General features: G+C 45.6%; 1 protein-coding gene across 2 annotated transcripts in view; it reads left to right on the plus strand.

Annotated features, from left to right (window-relative positions):
- Positions 1-16,643, plus strand: part of LOC106578786 (mechanosensitive cation channel TMEM63B) — a 97,677-nt gene that overhangs the window by 34,520 nt on the left and 46,514 nt on the right. For both annotated transcript variants that reach the window (XM_045702296.2, XM_045702297.2), the window contains one exon: positions 1,821-1,872. In XM_045702296.2, coding sequence (XP_045558252.1) covers positions 1,821-1,872 — 52 coding nt within the window. The remainder of the gene's footprint in view (positions 1-1,820; positions 1,873-16,643) is intronic.

Genomic DNA, 16,643 nt, shown 5'->3' on the forward strand with positions numbered 1-16,643 from the left:
AGTAGTGCACTTCAGAGGGAATAGGGGGCCATTTGAGACGTTTCCCTAGTAGTCATCAGAAGTCCCTCACTTCAGAAGTCCTTTAGTCTGGATAGTGGGGTTTTAGGACTTTGAGGTTATTAATATAGATTGAATTGTATCTATTTTAACTCTGATGACTCAAGGGTTATATCATGTGATTTTTCCATCTTGTCGTCACATGAAACATCAAAGTGGAGGCAAATACAAGTAAGTGAAAAAGTAGCCTTGTCCAAGCTAGCCTTGTCTGAGTCCATCGGGCAGGAGCATATCTCCAGCTCCTCTAGGGCGAGGCGGCTGCTCCTCCTCTAGGGCGAGGCGGCTGCTCCTCCTCTAGGGCGAGGCGGCTGCTCCTCCTCTAGGGCGAGGCGGCTGCTCCTCCTCTAGGGCGAGGCGGCTGCTCCTCCTCTAGGGCGAGGCGGCGGCTGCTCCTCCTCTAGGGCGAGGCGGCGGCTGCTCCTCCTCTAGGGCGAGGCGGCGGCTGCTCCTCCTCTAGGGCGAGGCGGCGGCTGCTCCTCCTCTAGGGCGAGGCGGCGGCTGCTCCTCCTCTAGGGCGCGGCGGCGGCTGCTCCTCCTCTAGGGCGAGGCGGCTGCTCCTCCTCTAGGGCGAGGCGGCGGCGGCGGCGCCTCCTCTAGGGCGCGGCGGCGGCGCCTCCTCTAGGGCGCGGCGGCGGCTGCTCCTCTAGGGCGAGGTGGCGGCGGCGGCTCCTCTAGGGCGCGGCGGCGGCTCCTCTAGGGCGAGGCGGCGGTGGCTCCTCCTCTAGGGCGAGGCGGTGGTGGCTGCTCCTCTAGGGCGAGGTGGCGGCGGCGGCTCCTCTAGGGCGAGGCGGCGGCGGCGGCTCCTCTAGGGCGAGGCGGCGGTGGCTCCTCCTCTAGGGCGAGGCGGCGGTGGCTGCTCCTCTAGGGCGAGGCGGCGGCGGCTCCTCCTCTAGGGCGAGGTGGCGGCGGCGGCTCCTCTAGGGCGAGGCGGCGGTGGCTCCTCCTCTAGGGCGAGGCGGCGGTGGCTCCTCCTCTAGGGCGAGGCGGTGGTGGCTGCTCCTCTAGGGCGAGGCGGTGGCGGCTGCTCCTCTAGGTCGAGGCGGCGGCGGCTGCTCCTCTAGGGCGAGGCGGCGGCGGCTGCTCCTCTAGGGCGAGGCGGCGGTGGCTCCTCCTCTAGGGCGAGGCGGCGGCGGCTCCTCCTCTAGGGCGAGGCGGCGGCGGCTCCTCCTCTAGGGCGAGGCGGCGGCGGCTGCTCCTCTAGGGCGAGGCGGCGGCGGCTGCTCCTTTAGGGCGAGGCGGCTTGATGTTCAAAGGCAGACTATTTGTTATTAGATGTAATTACTATCAATGTCCTCTGTGTAGAAATAGCTGTGGTCATGCTGGCCAGCTTGGCCATTTAAAACATATATTCTGTGTATCACATGAGTCAAATTCATCTCGTCAGCGCCTTGTGGATTCATTTCCTCACTTTGATATAATAGGAAACCTCCTGTTCCTCTAAAAACACACGAGCCCCAAACCCACCTATGGATATAGAATGAACTATAACGTACAATTCCCATTCTAGAACCCAATCATAGAAATATAATGAACTATAATGTACAATTCCCATTCTAGAACCCAATCATAGAAATATAATGAACTATAATGTACATTCCCATTCTAGAACCCAATCATAGAATGAATTATAACGTACATTCCCATTCTAGAACCAATTGTAGAAATAGAATGACTAGCTGCTTCAACAGACAATGTCCTGTTATTCTACTGTGTACTAGGCTAACCATGAAGTAAAATATAATCTCTTTTTTTTTCCCACACAGAAAACAATGCCTACAGTTTTGGGCGTACCACTATAGCCAATCTGGATGCCAAGTGAGTGCTTCTCCATTTCTGTTTCCTTATTGTAGGGTGATGGTGATGAAAATGAACTTCCTTACATTATAATTAAGCAATAAGGCACCTCGGGTACAGCCTGGATACAGCCCTTAGCCGTGGTATATTGGACATATACCACAAACCCCAGAGATGCCTTATTGCTATTATAAACTGGTTACCAACGTTATCCGAACAGTAAAAGTGTTTTGTTGTTGTTGTCATACCCATGGTATACGGTCTGATATACCACAGCTTTCAGCCAATCAACATTCAGGGCTCGAACAACATTTTACCTTGACCAATATGAATCTTCATGTTCTGAATCGTTCAGTGGCGTTTTTCTTTACCATTTCGTTAAGATTACATCTAAAAAGTCAGATTTCTTTTTTTGTAACCGATAATAAGCACAGAGCTCTGTTGACACGTTGTGGTGGTCGTCTTTTAAAGTTGTTTACGCCAGGTGCAAAAAAAAATGCAAAATTAAGCATGACGAGCTGAATTAAATGTAAAACGGCTTTGAAAATAAAAAATCTTGCTGTGTGCTCAGTGTTCCAGTGACATTTCACAGACATTCGCTTGTTTTTGTGAGAATCTTCTAAATAGAACAGGAATATGAAAAGCGAATACTGAAATATGAAGATACTACATCATGTCTAAACATCGATATCTATCTTACTTCTATATTGTTTTATGTCTTCCGTATTGGAGAAGAATGATGAGTTCAACGGTGAGCCTGTCAGCCTTAATTCTCTCACAGCATCCAGACTGGCTGACACAATGCTTTTTATCCAGGTTCTTGACCACTTTCTCTGCCTTCCATTTATTTAGTCACCCTAATTCTGGTCATCCTACAAGGGTAAAAACTCCAATAACATTTTAAACAAATTATGATAGATTCATGAGGTTTGGACCATTTTGTTTTCTTAGAGTATTATCTACACAAACATATATTTATATATATGATTATATCCGTTGGTCAAAATATGTGTTTTTGATTGGACATCTTACTTATTGACGCTCCAATTTTAGTAGGAATGGTTGGTGTCTGTCTCTCCTCACAGTAACATGCTGCTGTGGTTAACCTCTATCTGTCTCTCCTCACAGTAACATACTGCTGTGGTTAACCTCTATCTGTCTCTCCTCACAGTAACATGCTGCTGTGGTTAACTGGGTTTACCTGTCTCTCCTCACAGTAACATACTGCTGTGGTTAACCTCTATCTGTCTCTCCTCACAGTAACATACTGCTGTGGTTAACCTCTATCTGTCTCTCCTCACAGTAACATACTGCTGTGGTTAACCTCTATCTGTCTCTCCTCACAGTAACATGCTGCTGTGGTTAACTGGGTTTATCTGTCTCTCCTCACAGTAACATGCTGCTGTGGTTATCTGGGTTTATCTGTCTCTCCTCACAGTAACATACTGCTGTGGTTAACTGGGTTTATCTGTCTCTCCTCACATTAACATACTGCTGTGGTTAACTGGGTTTATCTGTCTCTCCTCACAGTAACATACTGCTGTGGTTAACTGGGTTTATCTGTCTCTCCTCACAGTAACATACTGCTGTTGTTAACCTCTATCTGTCTCTCCTCACAGTAACATGCTGCTGTTGTTAACCTCTATCTGTCTCTCCTCACAGTAACATACTGCTGTGGTTAACCTCTATCTGTCTCTCCTCACAGTAACATACTGCTGTGGTTAACCTCTATCTGTCTCTCCTCACAGTAACATGCTGCTGTGGTTAACTGGGTTTATCTGTCTCTCCTCACAGTAACATGCTGCTGTGGTTATCTGGGTTTATCTGTCTCTCCTCACAGTAACATACTGCTGTGGTTAACTGGGTTTATCTGTCTCTCCTCACATTAACATACTGCTGTGGTTAACTGGGTTTATCTGTCTCTCCTCACAGTAACATACTGCTGTGGTTAACTGGGTTTATCTGTCTCTCCTCACAGTAACATACTGCTGTTGTTAACCTCTATCTGTCTCTCCTCACAGTAACATGCTGCTGTGGTTAACTGGGTTTACCTGTCTCTCCTCACAGTAACATACTGCTGTGGTTAACCTCTATCTGTCTCTCCTCACAGTAACATACTGCTGTGGTTAACTGGGTTTATCTGTCTCTCCTCACAGTAACATACTGCTGTTGTTAACCTCTATCTGTCTCTCCTCACAGTAACATACTGCTGTGGTTAACCTCTATCTGTCTCTCCTCACAGTAACATACTGCTGTGGTTAACCTCTATCTGTCTCTCCTCACAGTAACATGCTGCTGTGGTTAACTGGGTTTATCTGTCTCTCCTCACAGTAACATGCTGCTGTGGTTAACTGGGTTTATCTGTCTCTCCTCACAGTAACATGCTGCTGTGGTTATCTGGGTTTATCTGTCTCTCCTCACAGTAACATACTGCTGTGGTTAACTGGGTTTATCTGTCTCTCCTCACATTAACATACTGCTGTGGTTAACTGGGTTTATCTGTCTCTCCTCACAGTAACATACTGCTGTGGTTAACTGGGTTTATCTGTCTCCCCTCACAGTAACATACTGCTGTGGTTAACTGGGTTTACCTGTCTCTCCTCACAGTAACATACTGCTGTGGTTAACTGGGTTTACCTGTCTCTCCTCACAGTAACATACTGCTGTGGTTATCTGTCTCTCCTCACAGTAACATACTGCTGTGGTTAACCTCTATCTGTCTCTCCTCACAGTAACATACTGCTGTGGTTAACCTCTATCTGTCTCTCCTCACAGTAACATACTGCTGTGGTTAACCTCTATCTGTCTCTCCTCACAGTAACATACTGCTGTGCTTAACTGGGTTTATCTGTCTCTCCTCACAGTAACATACTGCTGTTGTTAACTGGGTTTATCTGTCTCTCCTCACAGTAACATACTGCTGTGGTTAACTGGGTTTACCTGTCTCTCCTCACAGTAACATACTGCTGTGGTTAACTGGGTTTACCTGTCTCTCCTCACAGTAACATACTGCTGTGGTTATCTGTCTCTCCTCACAGTAACATACTGCTGTGGTTAACTGGGTTTATCTGTCTCTCCTCACAGTAACATGCTGCTGTGGTTAACTGGGTTTACCTGTCTCTCCTCACAGTAACATACTGCTGTGGTTAACTGGGTTTATCTGTTTCTCCTCACAGTAACATACTGCTGTGGTTAACTGGGTTTACCTGTCTCTCCTCACAGTAACATACTGCTGTGGTTAACCTGGTTTACATGTCTCTCCTCACAGTAACATACTGCTGTGGTTAACTGGGTTTATCTGTCTCTCCTCACAGTAACATACTGCTGTGGTTAACTGGGTTTATCTGTCTCTCCTCACAGTAACATACTGCTGTGGTTAACTGGGTTTATCTGTCTCTCCTCACATTAACATACTGCTGTTGTTAACCTCTATCTGTCTCTCCTCACAGTAACATACTGCTGTGGTTAACCTCTATCTGTCTCTCCTCACAGTAACATGCTGCTGTGGTTAACTGGGTTTATCTGTCTCTCCTCACAGTAACATGCTGCTGTGGTTAACTGGGTTTATCTGTCTCTCCTCACATTAACATACTGCTGTGGTTAACTGGGTTTATCTGTCTCTCCTCACAGTAACATACTGCTGTGGTTAACTGGGTTTATCTGTCTCTCCTCACAGTAACATACTGCTGTTGTTAACCTCTATCTGTCTCTCCTCACAGTAACATGCTGCTGTTGTTAACCTCTATCTGTCTCTCCTCACAGTAACATACTGCTGTGGTTAACCTCTATCTGTCTCTCCTCACAGTAACATACTGCTGTGGTTAACCTCTATCTGTCTCTCCTCACAGTAACATGCTGCTGTGGTTAACTGGGTTTATCTGTCTCTCCTCACAGTAACATGCTGCTGTGGTTATCTGGGTTTATCTGTCTCTCCTCACAGTAACATACTGCTGTGGTTAACTGGGTTTATCTGTCTCTCCTCACATTAACATACTGCTGTGGTTAACTGGGTTTATCTGTCTCTCCTCACAGTAACATACTGCTGTGGTTAACTGGGTTTATCTGTCTCTCCTCACAGTAACATACTGCTGTTGTTAACCTCTATCTGTCTCTCCTCACAGTAACATGCTGCTGTGGTTAACTGGGTTTACCTGTCTCTCCTCACAGTAACATACTGCTGTGGTTAACCTCTATCTGTCTCTCCTCACAGTAACATACTGCTGTGGTTAACTGGGTTTATCTGTCTCTCCTCACAGTAACATACTGCTGTTGTTAACCTCTATCTGTCTCTCCTCACAGTAACATACTGCTGTGGTTAACCTCTATCTGTCTCTCCTCACAGTAACATACTGCTGTGGTTAACCTCTATCTGTCTCTCCTCACAGTAACATGCTGCTGTGGTTAACTGGGTTTATCTGTCTCTCCTCACAGTAACATGCTGCTGTGGTTATCTGGGTTTATCTGTCTCTCCTCACAGTAACATGCTGCTGTGGTTATCTGGGTTTATCTGTCTCTCCTCACAGTAACATACTGCTGTGGTTAACTGGGTTTATTTGTTTCTCCTCACATTAACATACTGCTGTGGTTAACTGGGTTTATCTGTCTCTCCTCACAGTAACATACTGCTGTGGTTAACTGGGTTTATCTGTCTCCCCTCACAGTAACATACTGCTGTGGTTAACTGGGTTTACCTGTCTCTCCTCACAGTAACATACTGCTGTGGTTAACTGGGTTTACCTGTCTCTCCTCACAGTAACATACTGCTGTGGTTATCTGTCTCTCCTCACAGTAACATACTGCTGTGGTTAACCTCTATCTGTCTCTCCTCACAGTAACATACTGCTGTGGTTAACCTCTATCTGTCTCTCCTCACAGTAACATACTGCTGTGGTTAACCTCTATCTGTCTCTCCTCACAGTAACATACTGCTGTGGTTAACTGGGTTTATCTGTCTCTCCTCACAGTAACATACTGCTGTTGTTAACTGGGTTTATCTGTCTCTCCTCACAGTAACATACTGCTGTGGTTAACTGGGTTTACCTGTCTCTCCTCACAGTAACATACTGCTGTGGTTAACTGGGTTTACCTGTCTCTCCTCACAGTAACATACTGCTGTGGTTATCTGTCTCTCCTCACAGTAACATACTGCTGTGGTTAACTGGGTTTATCTGTCTCTCCTCACAGTAACATGCTGCTGTGGTTAACTGGGTTTACCTGTCTCTCCTCACAGTAACATACTGCTGTGGTTAACTGGGTTTATCTGTTTCTCCTCACAGTAACATACTGCTGTGGTTAACTGGGTTTACCTGTCTCTCCTCACAGTAACATACTGCTGTGGTTAACCTGGTTTACATGTCTCTCCTCACAGTAACATACTGCTGTGGTTAACTGGGTTTATCTGTCTCTCCTCACAGTAACATACTGCTGTGGTTAACTGAGTTTATCTGTCTCTCCTCACAGTAACATGCTGCTGTGGTTAACTGGGTTTACCTGTCTCTCCTCACAGTAACATACTGCTGTTGTTAACTGGGTTTATCTGTCTCTCCTCACAGTAACATACTGCTGTGGTTAACTGGGTTTACCTGTCTCTCCTCACAGTAACATACTGCTGTGGTTAACTGGGTTTACCTGTCTCTCCTCACAGTAACATACTGCTGTGGTTATCTGTCTCTCCTCACAGTAACATACTGCTGTGGTTAACTGGGTTTATCTGTCTCTCCTCACAGTAACATGCTGCTGTGGTTAACTGGGTTTACCTGTCTCTCCTCACAGTAACATACTGCTGTGGTTAACTGGGTTTATCTGTTTCTCCTCACAGTAACATACTGCTGTGGTTAACTGGGTTTACCTGTCTCTCCTCACAGTAACATACTGCTGTGGTTAACCTGGTTTACATGTCTCTCCTCACAGTAACATACTGCTGTGGTTAACTGGGTTTATCTGTCTCTCCTCACAGTAACATACTGCTGTGGTTAACTGGGTTTATCTGTCTCTCCTCACAGTAACATGCTGCTGTGGTTAACTGGGTTTACCTGTCTCTCCTCACAGTAACATACTGCTGTGGTTAACTGGGTTTATCTGTCTCTCCTCACAGTAACATACTGCTGTGGTTAAATGGGTTTACCTGTCTCTTCTCACAGTAACATGCTGCTGTGGTTAACTGGGTTTACCTGTCTCTCCTCACAGTAACATACTGCTGTGGTTAACTGGGTTTACCTGTCTCTCCTCACAGTAACATACTGCTGTGGTTAACTGGGTTTATCTGTCTCTCCTCACAGTAACATACTGCTGTGGTTAAATGGGTTTACCTGTCTCTCCTCACAGTAACATACTGCTGTGGTTAACTGGGTTTACCTGTCTCTCCTCACAGTAACATACTGCTGTGGTTAACTGGGTTTACCTGTCTCTCCTCACAGTAACATACTGCTGTGGTTAAATGGGTTTACCTGTCTCTCCTCACAGTAACATGCTGCTGTGGTTAACTGGGTTTACCTGTCTCTCCTCACAGTAACATACTGCTGTGGTTAACTGGGTTTACCTGTCTCTCCTCACAGTAACATGCTGCTGTGGTTAACTGGGTTTACCTGTCTCTCCTCACAGTAACATACTGCTGTGGTTAACTGGGTTTACCTGTCTCTCCTCACAATAACATACTGCTGTGTTTAACTGGGTTTATCTGTCTCTCCTCACAGTAACATACTTCTGTGGTTAACTGGGTTTATCTGTCTCTCCTCACAGTAACATACTGCTGTGGTTAACTGGGTTTACCTGTCTCTCCTCACAGTAACATACTGCTGTGGTTAACTGGGTTTACCTGTCTCTCCTCACAGTAACATACTGCTGTGGTTAACCTCTACCTGTCTCTCCTCACAGTAACATGCTGCTGTGGTTAACTGGGTTTACCTGTCTCTCCTCACAGTAACATACTGCTGTGGTTAACTGGGTTTACCTGTCTCTCCTCACAGTAACATACTGCTGTGGTTAACCTCTATCTGTCTCTCCTCACAGTAACATACTGGTGTGGTTAACTGGGTTTACCTGTCTCTCCTCACAGTAACATGCTGCTGTGGTTAACTGGGTTTACCTGTCTCTCCTAACAGTAACATACTGCTGTGGTTAACTGGGTTTATCTGTCTCTCCTCACAGTAACATGCTGCTGTGGTTAACTGGGTTTATCTGTCACTCCTCACAGTAACATACTGCTGTGGTTAACTGGGTTTACCTGTCTCTCCTCACAGTAACATACTGCTGTTGTTAACCTCTACCTGTCTCTCCTCACAGTAACATGCTGCTGTGGTTAACTGGGTTTATCTGTCTCTCCTCACAGTAACATACTGCTGTGGTTAACCTCTACCTGTCTCTCCTCACAGTAACATGCTGCTGTGGTTAACTGGGTTTATCTGTCTCTCCTCACAGTAACATGTTGCTGTGGTTAACTGGGTTTATCTGTCACTCCTCACAGTAACATACTGCTGTGGTTAACTGGGTTTACCTGTCTCTCCTCACAGTAACATACTGCTGTTGTTAACATCTACCTGTCTCTCCTCACAGTAACATGCTGCTGTGGTTAACTGGGTTTATCTGTCTCTCCTCACAGTAACATACTGCTGTGGTTAACCTCTACCTGTCTCTCCTCACAGTAACATGCTGCTGTGGTTAACTGGGTTTATCTGTCTCCCCTCACAGTAACATACTGCTGTGGTTATCTGTCTCTCCTCACAGTAACATACTGCTGTGGTTAACTGGGTTTACCTGTCTCTCCTCACAGTAACATACTGCTGTGGTTAACCTCTACCTGTCTCTCCTCACAGTAACATGCTGCTGTGGTTAACTGGGTTTACCTGTCTCTCCTCACAGTAACATACTGCTGTGGTTAACTGGGTTTACCTGTCTCTCCTCACAGTAACATACTGCTGTGGTTAACCTCTATCTGTCTCTTCTCACAGTAACATACTGCTGTGGTTAACTGGGTTTACCTGTCTCTCCTCACAGTAACATACTGCTGTGGTTAACTGGGTTTATCTGTCTCTCCTCACAGTAACATACTGCTGTGGTTAACTACGTTTATCTGTCTGTCTCCCCTCACAGTAATATACTGCTGTGGTTAACCTCTATCTGTCTCCCCTCACAGTAACATACTGCTGTGGTTAACTGGGTTTACCTGTCTCTCCTCACAGTAACATACTGCTGTGGTTAACTGGGTTTATCTGTCTCTCCTCACAGTAACATACTGCTGTGGTTAACTACGTTTATCTGTCTGTCTCCCCTCACAGTAATATACTGCTGTGGTTAACCTCTATCTGTCTCCCCTCACAGTAACATACTGCTGTGGTTAACTGGGTTTACCTGTCTCTCCTCACAGTAACATACTGCTGTGGTTAACTGGGTTTACCTGTCTCTCCTCACAGTAACATACTGCTGTGGTTAACTGGGTTTACCTGTCTCTCCTCACAGTAACATACTGCTGTGGTTAACCTCTATCTGTCTCTCCTCACAGTAACATACTGGTGTGGTTAACTGGGTTTACCTGTCTCTCCTCACAGTAACATGCTGCTGTGGTTAACTGGGTTTACCTGTCTCTCCTAACAGTAACATACTGCTGTGGTTAACTGGGTTTATCTGTCTCTCCTCACAGTAACATGCTGCTGTGGTTAACTGGGTTTATCTGTCACTCCTCACAGTAACATACTGCTGTGGTTAACTGGGTTTACCTGTCTCTCCTCACAGTAACATACTGCTGTTGTTAACCTCTACCTGTCTCTCCTCACAGTAACATGCTGCTGTGGTTAACTGGGTTTATCTGTCTCTCCTCACAGTAACATACTGCTGTGGTTAACCTCTACCTGTCTCTCCTCACAGTAACATGCTGCTGTGGTTAACTGGGTTTATCTGTCTCTCCTCACAGTAACATGCTGCTGTGGTTAACTGGGTTTATCTGTCACTCCTCACAGTAACATACTGCTGTGGTTAACTGGGTTTACCTGTCTCTCCTCACAGTAACATACTGCTGTTGTTAACATCTACCTGTCTCTCCTCACAGTAACATGCTGCTGTGGTTAACTGGGTTTATCTGTCTCTCCTCACAGTAACATACTGCTGTGGTTAACCTCTACCTGTCTCTCCTCACAGTAACATGCTGCTGTGGTTAACTGGGTTTATCTGTCTCCCCTCACAGTAACATACTGCTGTGGTTATCTGTCTCTCCTCACAGTAACATACTGCTGTGGTTAACTGGGTTTACCTGTCTCTCCTCACAGTAACATACTGCTGTGGTTAACCTCTACCTGTCTCTCCTCACAGTAACATGCTGCTGTGGTTAACTGGGTTTACCTGTCTCTCCTCACAGTAACATACTGCTGTGGTTAACTGGGTTTACCTGTCTCTCCTCACAGTAACATACTGCTGTGGTTAACCTCTATCTGTCTCTTCTCACAGTAACATACTGCTGTGGTTAACTGGGTTTACCTGTCTCTCCTCACAGTAACATACTGCTGTGGTTAACTGGGTTTATCTGTCTCTCCTCACAGTAACATACTGCTGTGGTTAACTACGTTTATCTGTCTGTCTCCCCTCACAGTAATATACTGCTGTGGTTAACCTCTATCTGTCTCCCCTCACAGTAACATACTGCTGTGGTTAACTGGGTTTACCTGTCTCTCCTCACAGTAACATACTGCTGTGGTTAACTGGGTTTATCTGTCTCTCCTCACAGTAACATACTGCTGTGGTTAACTACGTTTATCTGTCTGTCTCCCCTCACAGTAATATACTGCTGTGGTTAACCTCTATCTGTCTCCCCTCACAGTAACATACTGCTGTGGTTAACTGGGTTTACCTGTCTCTCCTCACAGTAACATACTGCTGTGGTTAACTGGGTTTATCTGTCTCTCCTCACAGTAACATACTGCTGTGGTTAACTGGGTTTATCTGTCTCTCCTCACATTAACATACTGCTGTTGTTAACCTCTATCTGTCTCTCCTCACAGTAACATACTGCTGTGGTTAACCTCTATCTGTCTCTCCTCACAGTAACATGCTGCTGTGGTTAACTGGGTTTATCTGTCTCTCCTCACAGTAACATGCTGCTGTGGTTAACTGGGTTTATCTGTCTCTCCTCACATTAACATACTGCTGTGGTTAACTGGGTTTATCTGTCTCTCCTCACAGTAACATACTGCTGTGGTTAACTGGGTTTATCTGTCTCTCCTCACAGTAACATACTGCTGTTGTTAACCTCTATCTGTCTCTCCTCACAGTAACATGCTGCTGTTGTTAACCTCTATCTGTCTCTCCTCACAGTAACATACTGCTGTGGTTAACCTCTATCTGTCTCTCCTCACAGTAACATACTGCTGTGGTTAACCTCTATCTGTCTCTCCTCACAGTAACATGCTGCTGTGGTTAACTGGGTTTATCTGTCTCTCCTCACAGTAACATGCTGCTGTGGTTATCTGGGTTTATCTGTCTCTCCTCACAGTAACATACTGCTGTGGTTAACTGGGTTTATCTGTCTCTCCTCACATTAACATACTGCTGTGGTTAACTGGGTTTATCTGTCTCTCCTCACAGTAACATACTGCTGTGGTTAACTGGGTTTATCTGTCTCTCCTCACAGTAACATACTGCTGTTGTTAACCTCTATCTGTCTCTCCTCACAGTAACATGCTGCTGTGGTTAACTGGGTTTACCTGTCTCTCCTCACAGTAACATACTGCTGTGGTTAACCTCTATCTGTCTCTCCTCACAGTAACATACTGCTGTGGTTAACTGGGTTTATCTGTCTCTCCTCACAGTAACATACTGCTGTTGTTAACCTCTATCTGTCTCTCCTCACAGTAACATACTGCTGTGGTTAACCTCTATCTGTCTCTCCTCACAGTAACATACTGCTGTGGTTAACCTCTATCTGTCTCTCCTCACAGTAACATGCTGCTGTGGTTAACTGGGTTTATCTGTCTCTCCTCACAGTAACATGCTGCTGTGGTTATCTGGGTTTATCTGTCTCTCCTCACAGTAACATGCTGCTGTGGTTATCTGGGTTTATCTGTCTCTCCTCACAGTAACATACTGCTGTGGTTAACTGGGTTTATTTGTTTCTCCTCACATTAACATACTGCTGTGGTTAACTGGGTTTATCTGTCTCTCCTCACAGTAACATACTGCTGTGGTTAACTGGGTTTATCTGTCTCCCCTCACAGTAACATACTGCTGTGGTTAACTGGGTTTACCTGTCTCTCCTCACAGTAACATACTGCTGTGGTTAACTGGGTTTACCTGTCTCTCCTCACAGTAACATACTGCTGTGGTTATCTGTCTCTCCTCACAGTAACATACTGCTGTGGTTAACCTCTATCTGTCTCTCCTCACAGTAACATACTGCTGTGGTTAACCTCTATCTGTCTCTCCTCACAGTAACATACTGCTGTGGTTAACCTCTATCTGTCTCTCCTCACAGTAACATACTGCTGTGGTTAACTGGGTTTATCTGTCTCTCCTCACAGTAACATACTGCTGTTGTTAACTGGGTTTATCTGTCTCTCCTCACAGTAACATACTGCTGTGGTTAACTGGGTTTACCTGTCTCTCCTCACAGTAACATACTGCTGTGGTTAACTGGGTTTACCTGTCTCTCCTCACAGTAACATACTGCTGTGGTTATCTGTCTCTCCTCACAGTAACATACTGCTGTGGTTAACTGGGTTTATCTGTCTCTCCTCACAGTAACATGCTGCTGTGGTTAACTGGGTTTACCTGTCTCTCCTCACAGTAACATACTGCTGTGGTTAACTGGGTTTATCTGTTTCTCCTCACAGTAACATACTGCTGTGGTTAACTGGGTTTACCTGTCTCTCCTCACAGTAACATACTGCTGTGGTTAACCTGGTTTACATGTCTCTCCTCACAGTAACATACTGCTGTGGTTAACTGGGTTTATCTGTCTCTCCTCACAGTAACATACTGCTGTGGTTAACTGAGTTTATCTGTCTCTCCTCACAGTAACATGCTGCTGTGGTTAACTGGGTTTACCTGTCTCTCCTCACAGTAACATACTGCTGTTGTTAACTGGGTTTATCTGTCTCTCCTCACAGTAACATACTGCTGTGGTTAACTGGGTTTACCTGTCTCTCCTCACAGTAACATACTGCTGTGGTTAACTGGGTTTACCTGTCTCTCCTCACAGTAACATACTGCTGTGGTTATCTGTCTCTCCTCACAGTAACATACTGCTGTGGTTAACTGGGTTTATCTGTCTCTCCTCACAGTAACATGCTGCTGTGGTTAACTGGGTTTACCTGTCTCTCCTCACAGTAACATACTGCTGTGGTTAACTGGGTTTATCTGTTTCTCCTCACAGTAACATACTGCTGTGGTTAACTGGGTTTACCTGTCTCTCCTCACAGTAACATACTGCTGTGGTTAACCTGGTTTACATGTCTCTCCTCACAGTAACATACTGCTGTGGTTAACTGGGTTTATCTGTCTCTCCTCACAGTAACATACTGCTGTGGTTAACTGGGTTTATCTGTCTCTCCTCACAGTAACATGCTGCTGTGGTTAACTGGGTTTACCTGTCTCTCCTCACAGTAACATACTGCTGTGGTTAACTGGGTTTATCTGTCTCTCCTCACAGTAACATACTGCTGTGGTTAAATGGGTTTACCTGTCTCTTCTCACAGTAACATGCTGCTGTGGTTAACTGGGTTTACCTGTCTCTCCTCACAGTAACATACTGCTGTGGTTAACTGGGTTTACCTGTCTCTCCTCACAGTAACATACTGCTGTGGTTAACTGGGTTTATCTGTCTCTCCTCACAGTAACATACTGCTGTGGTTAAATGGGTTTACCTGTCTCTCCTCACAGTAACATACTGCTGTGGTTAACTGGGTTTACCTGTCTCTCCTCACAGTAACATACTGCTGTGGTTAACTGGGTTTACCTGTCTCTCCTCACAGTAACATACTGCTGTGGTTAAATGGGTTTACCTGTCTCTCCTCACAGTAACATGCTGCTGTGGTTAACTGGGTTTACCTGTCTCTCCTCACAGTAACATACTGCTGTGGTTAACTGGGTTTACCTGTCTCTCCTCACAGTAACATGCTGCTGTGGTTAACTGGGTTTACCTGTCTCTCCTCACAGTAACATACTGCTGTGGTTAACTGGGTTTACCTGTCTCTCCTCACAATAACATACTGCTGTGTTTAACTGGGTTTATCTGTCTCTCCTCACAGTAACATACTTCTGTGGTTAACTGGGTTTATCTGTCTCTCCTCACAGTAACATACTGCTGTGGTTAACTGGGTTTACCTGTCTCTCCTCACAGTAACATACTGCTGTGGTTAACTGGGTTTACCTGTCTCTCCTCACAGTAACATACTGCTGTGGTTAACCTCTACCTGTCTCTCCTCACAGTAACATGCTGCTGTGGTTAACTGGGTTTACCTGTCTCTCCTCACAGTAACATACTGCTGTGGTTAACTGGGTTTACCTGTCTCTCCTCACAGTAACATACTGCTGTGGTTAACCTCTATCTGTCTCTCCTCACAGTAACATACTGGTGTGGTTAACTGGGTTTACCTGTCTCTCCTCACAGTAACATGCTGCTGTGGTTAACTGGGTTTACCTGTCTCTCCTAACAGTAACATACTGCTGTGGTTAACTGGGTTTATCTGTCTCTCCTCACAGTAACATGCTGCTGTGGTTAACTGGGTTTATCTGTCACTCCTCACAGTAACATACTGCTGTGGTTAACTGGGTTTACCTGTCTCTCCTCACAGTAACATACTGCTGTTGTTAACCTCTACCTGTCTCTCCTCACAGTAACATGCTGCTGTGGTTAACTGGGTTTATCTGTCTCTCCTCACAGTAACATACTGCTGTGGTTAACCTCTACCTGTCTCTCCTCACAGTAACATGCTGCTGTGGTTAACTGGGTTTATCTGTCTCTCCTCACAGTAACATGCTGCTGTGGTTAACTGGGTTTATCTGTCACTCCTCACAGTAACATACTGCTGTGGTTAACTGGGTTTACCTGTCTCTCCTCACAGTAACATACTGCTGTTGTTAACATCTACCTGTCTCTCCTCACAGTAACATGCTGCTGTGGTTAACTGGGTTTATCTGTCTCTCCTCACAGTAACATACTGCTGTGGTTAACCTCTACCTGTCTCTCCTCACAGTAACATGCTGCTGTGGTTAACTGGGTTTATCTGTCTCCCCTCACAGTAACATACTGCTGTGGTTATCTGTCTCTCCTCACAGTAACATACTGCTGTGGTTAACTGGGTTTATCTGTCTCTCCTCACAGTAACATGCTGCTGTGGTTAACTGGGTTTATCTGTCACTCCTCACAGTAACATACTGCTGTGGTTAACTGGGTTTACCTGTCTCTCCTCACAGTAACATACTGCTGTTGTTAACCTCTACCTGTCTCTCCTCACAGTAACATGCTGCTGTGGTTAACTGGGTTTATCTGTCTCTCCTCACAGTAACATACTGCTGTGGTTAACCTCTACCTGTCTCTCCTCACAGTAACATGCTGCTGTGGTTAACTGGGTTTATCTGTCTCTCCTCACAGTAACATGCTGCTGTGGTTAACTGGGTTTATCTGTCACTCCTCACAGTAACATACTGCTGTGGTTAACTGGGTTTACCTGTCTCTCCTCACAGTAACATACTGCTGTTGTTAACATCTACCTGTCTCTCCTCACAGTAACATGCTGCTGTGGTTAACTGGGTTTATCTGTCTCTCCTCACAGTAACATACTGCTGTGGTTAACCTCTACCTGTCTCTC

This window comes from Salmo salar, chromosome 19, assembly GCF_965601325.2.
Source record: "Salmo salar chromosome 19, fSalSal1, whole genome shotgun sequence".
NCBI classification, from domain to species: Eukaryota; Metazoa; Chordata; class Actinopteri; order Salmoniformes; family Salmonidae; genus Salmo; species Salmo salar.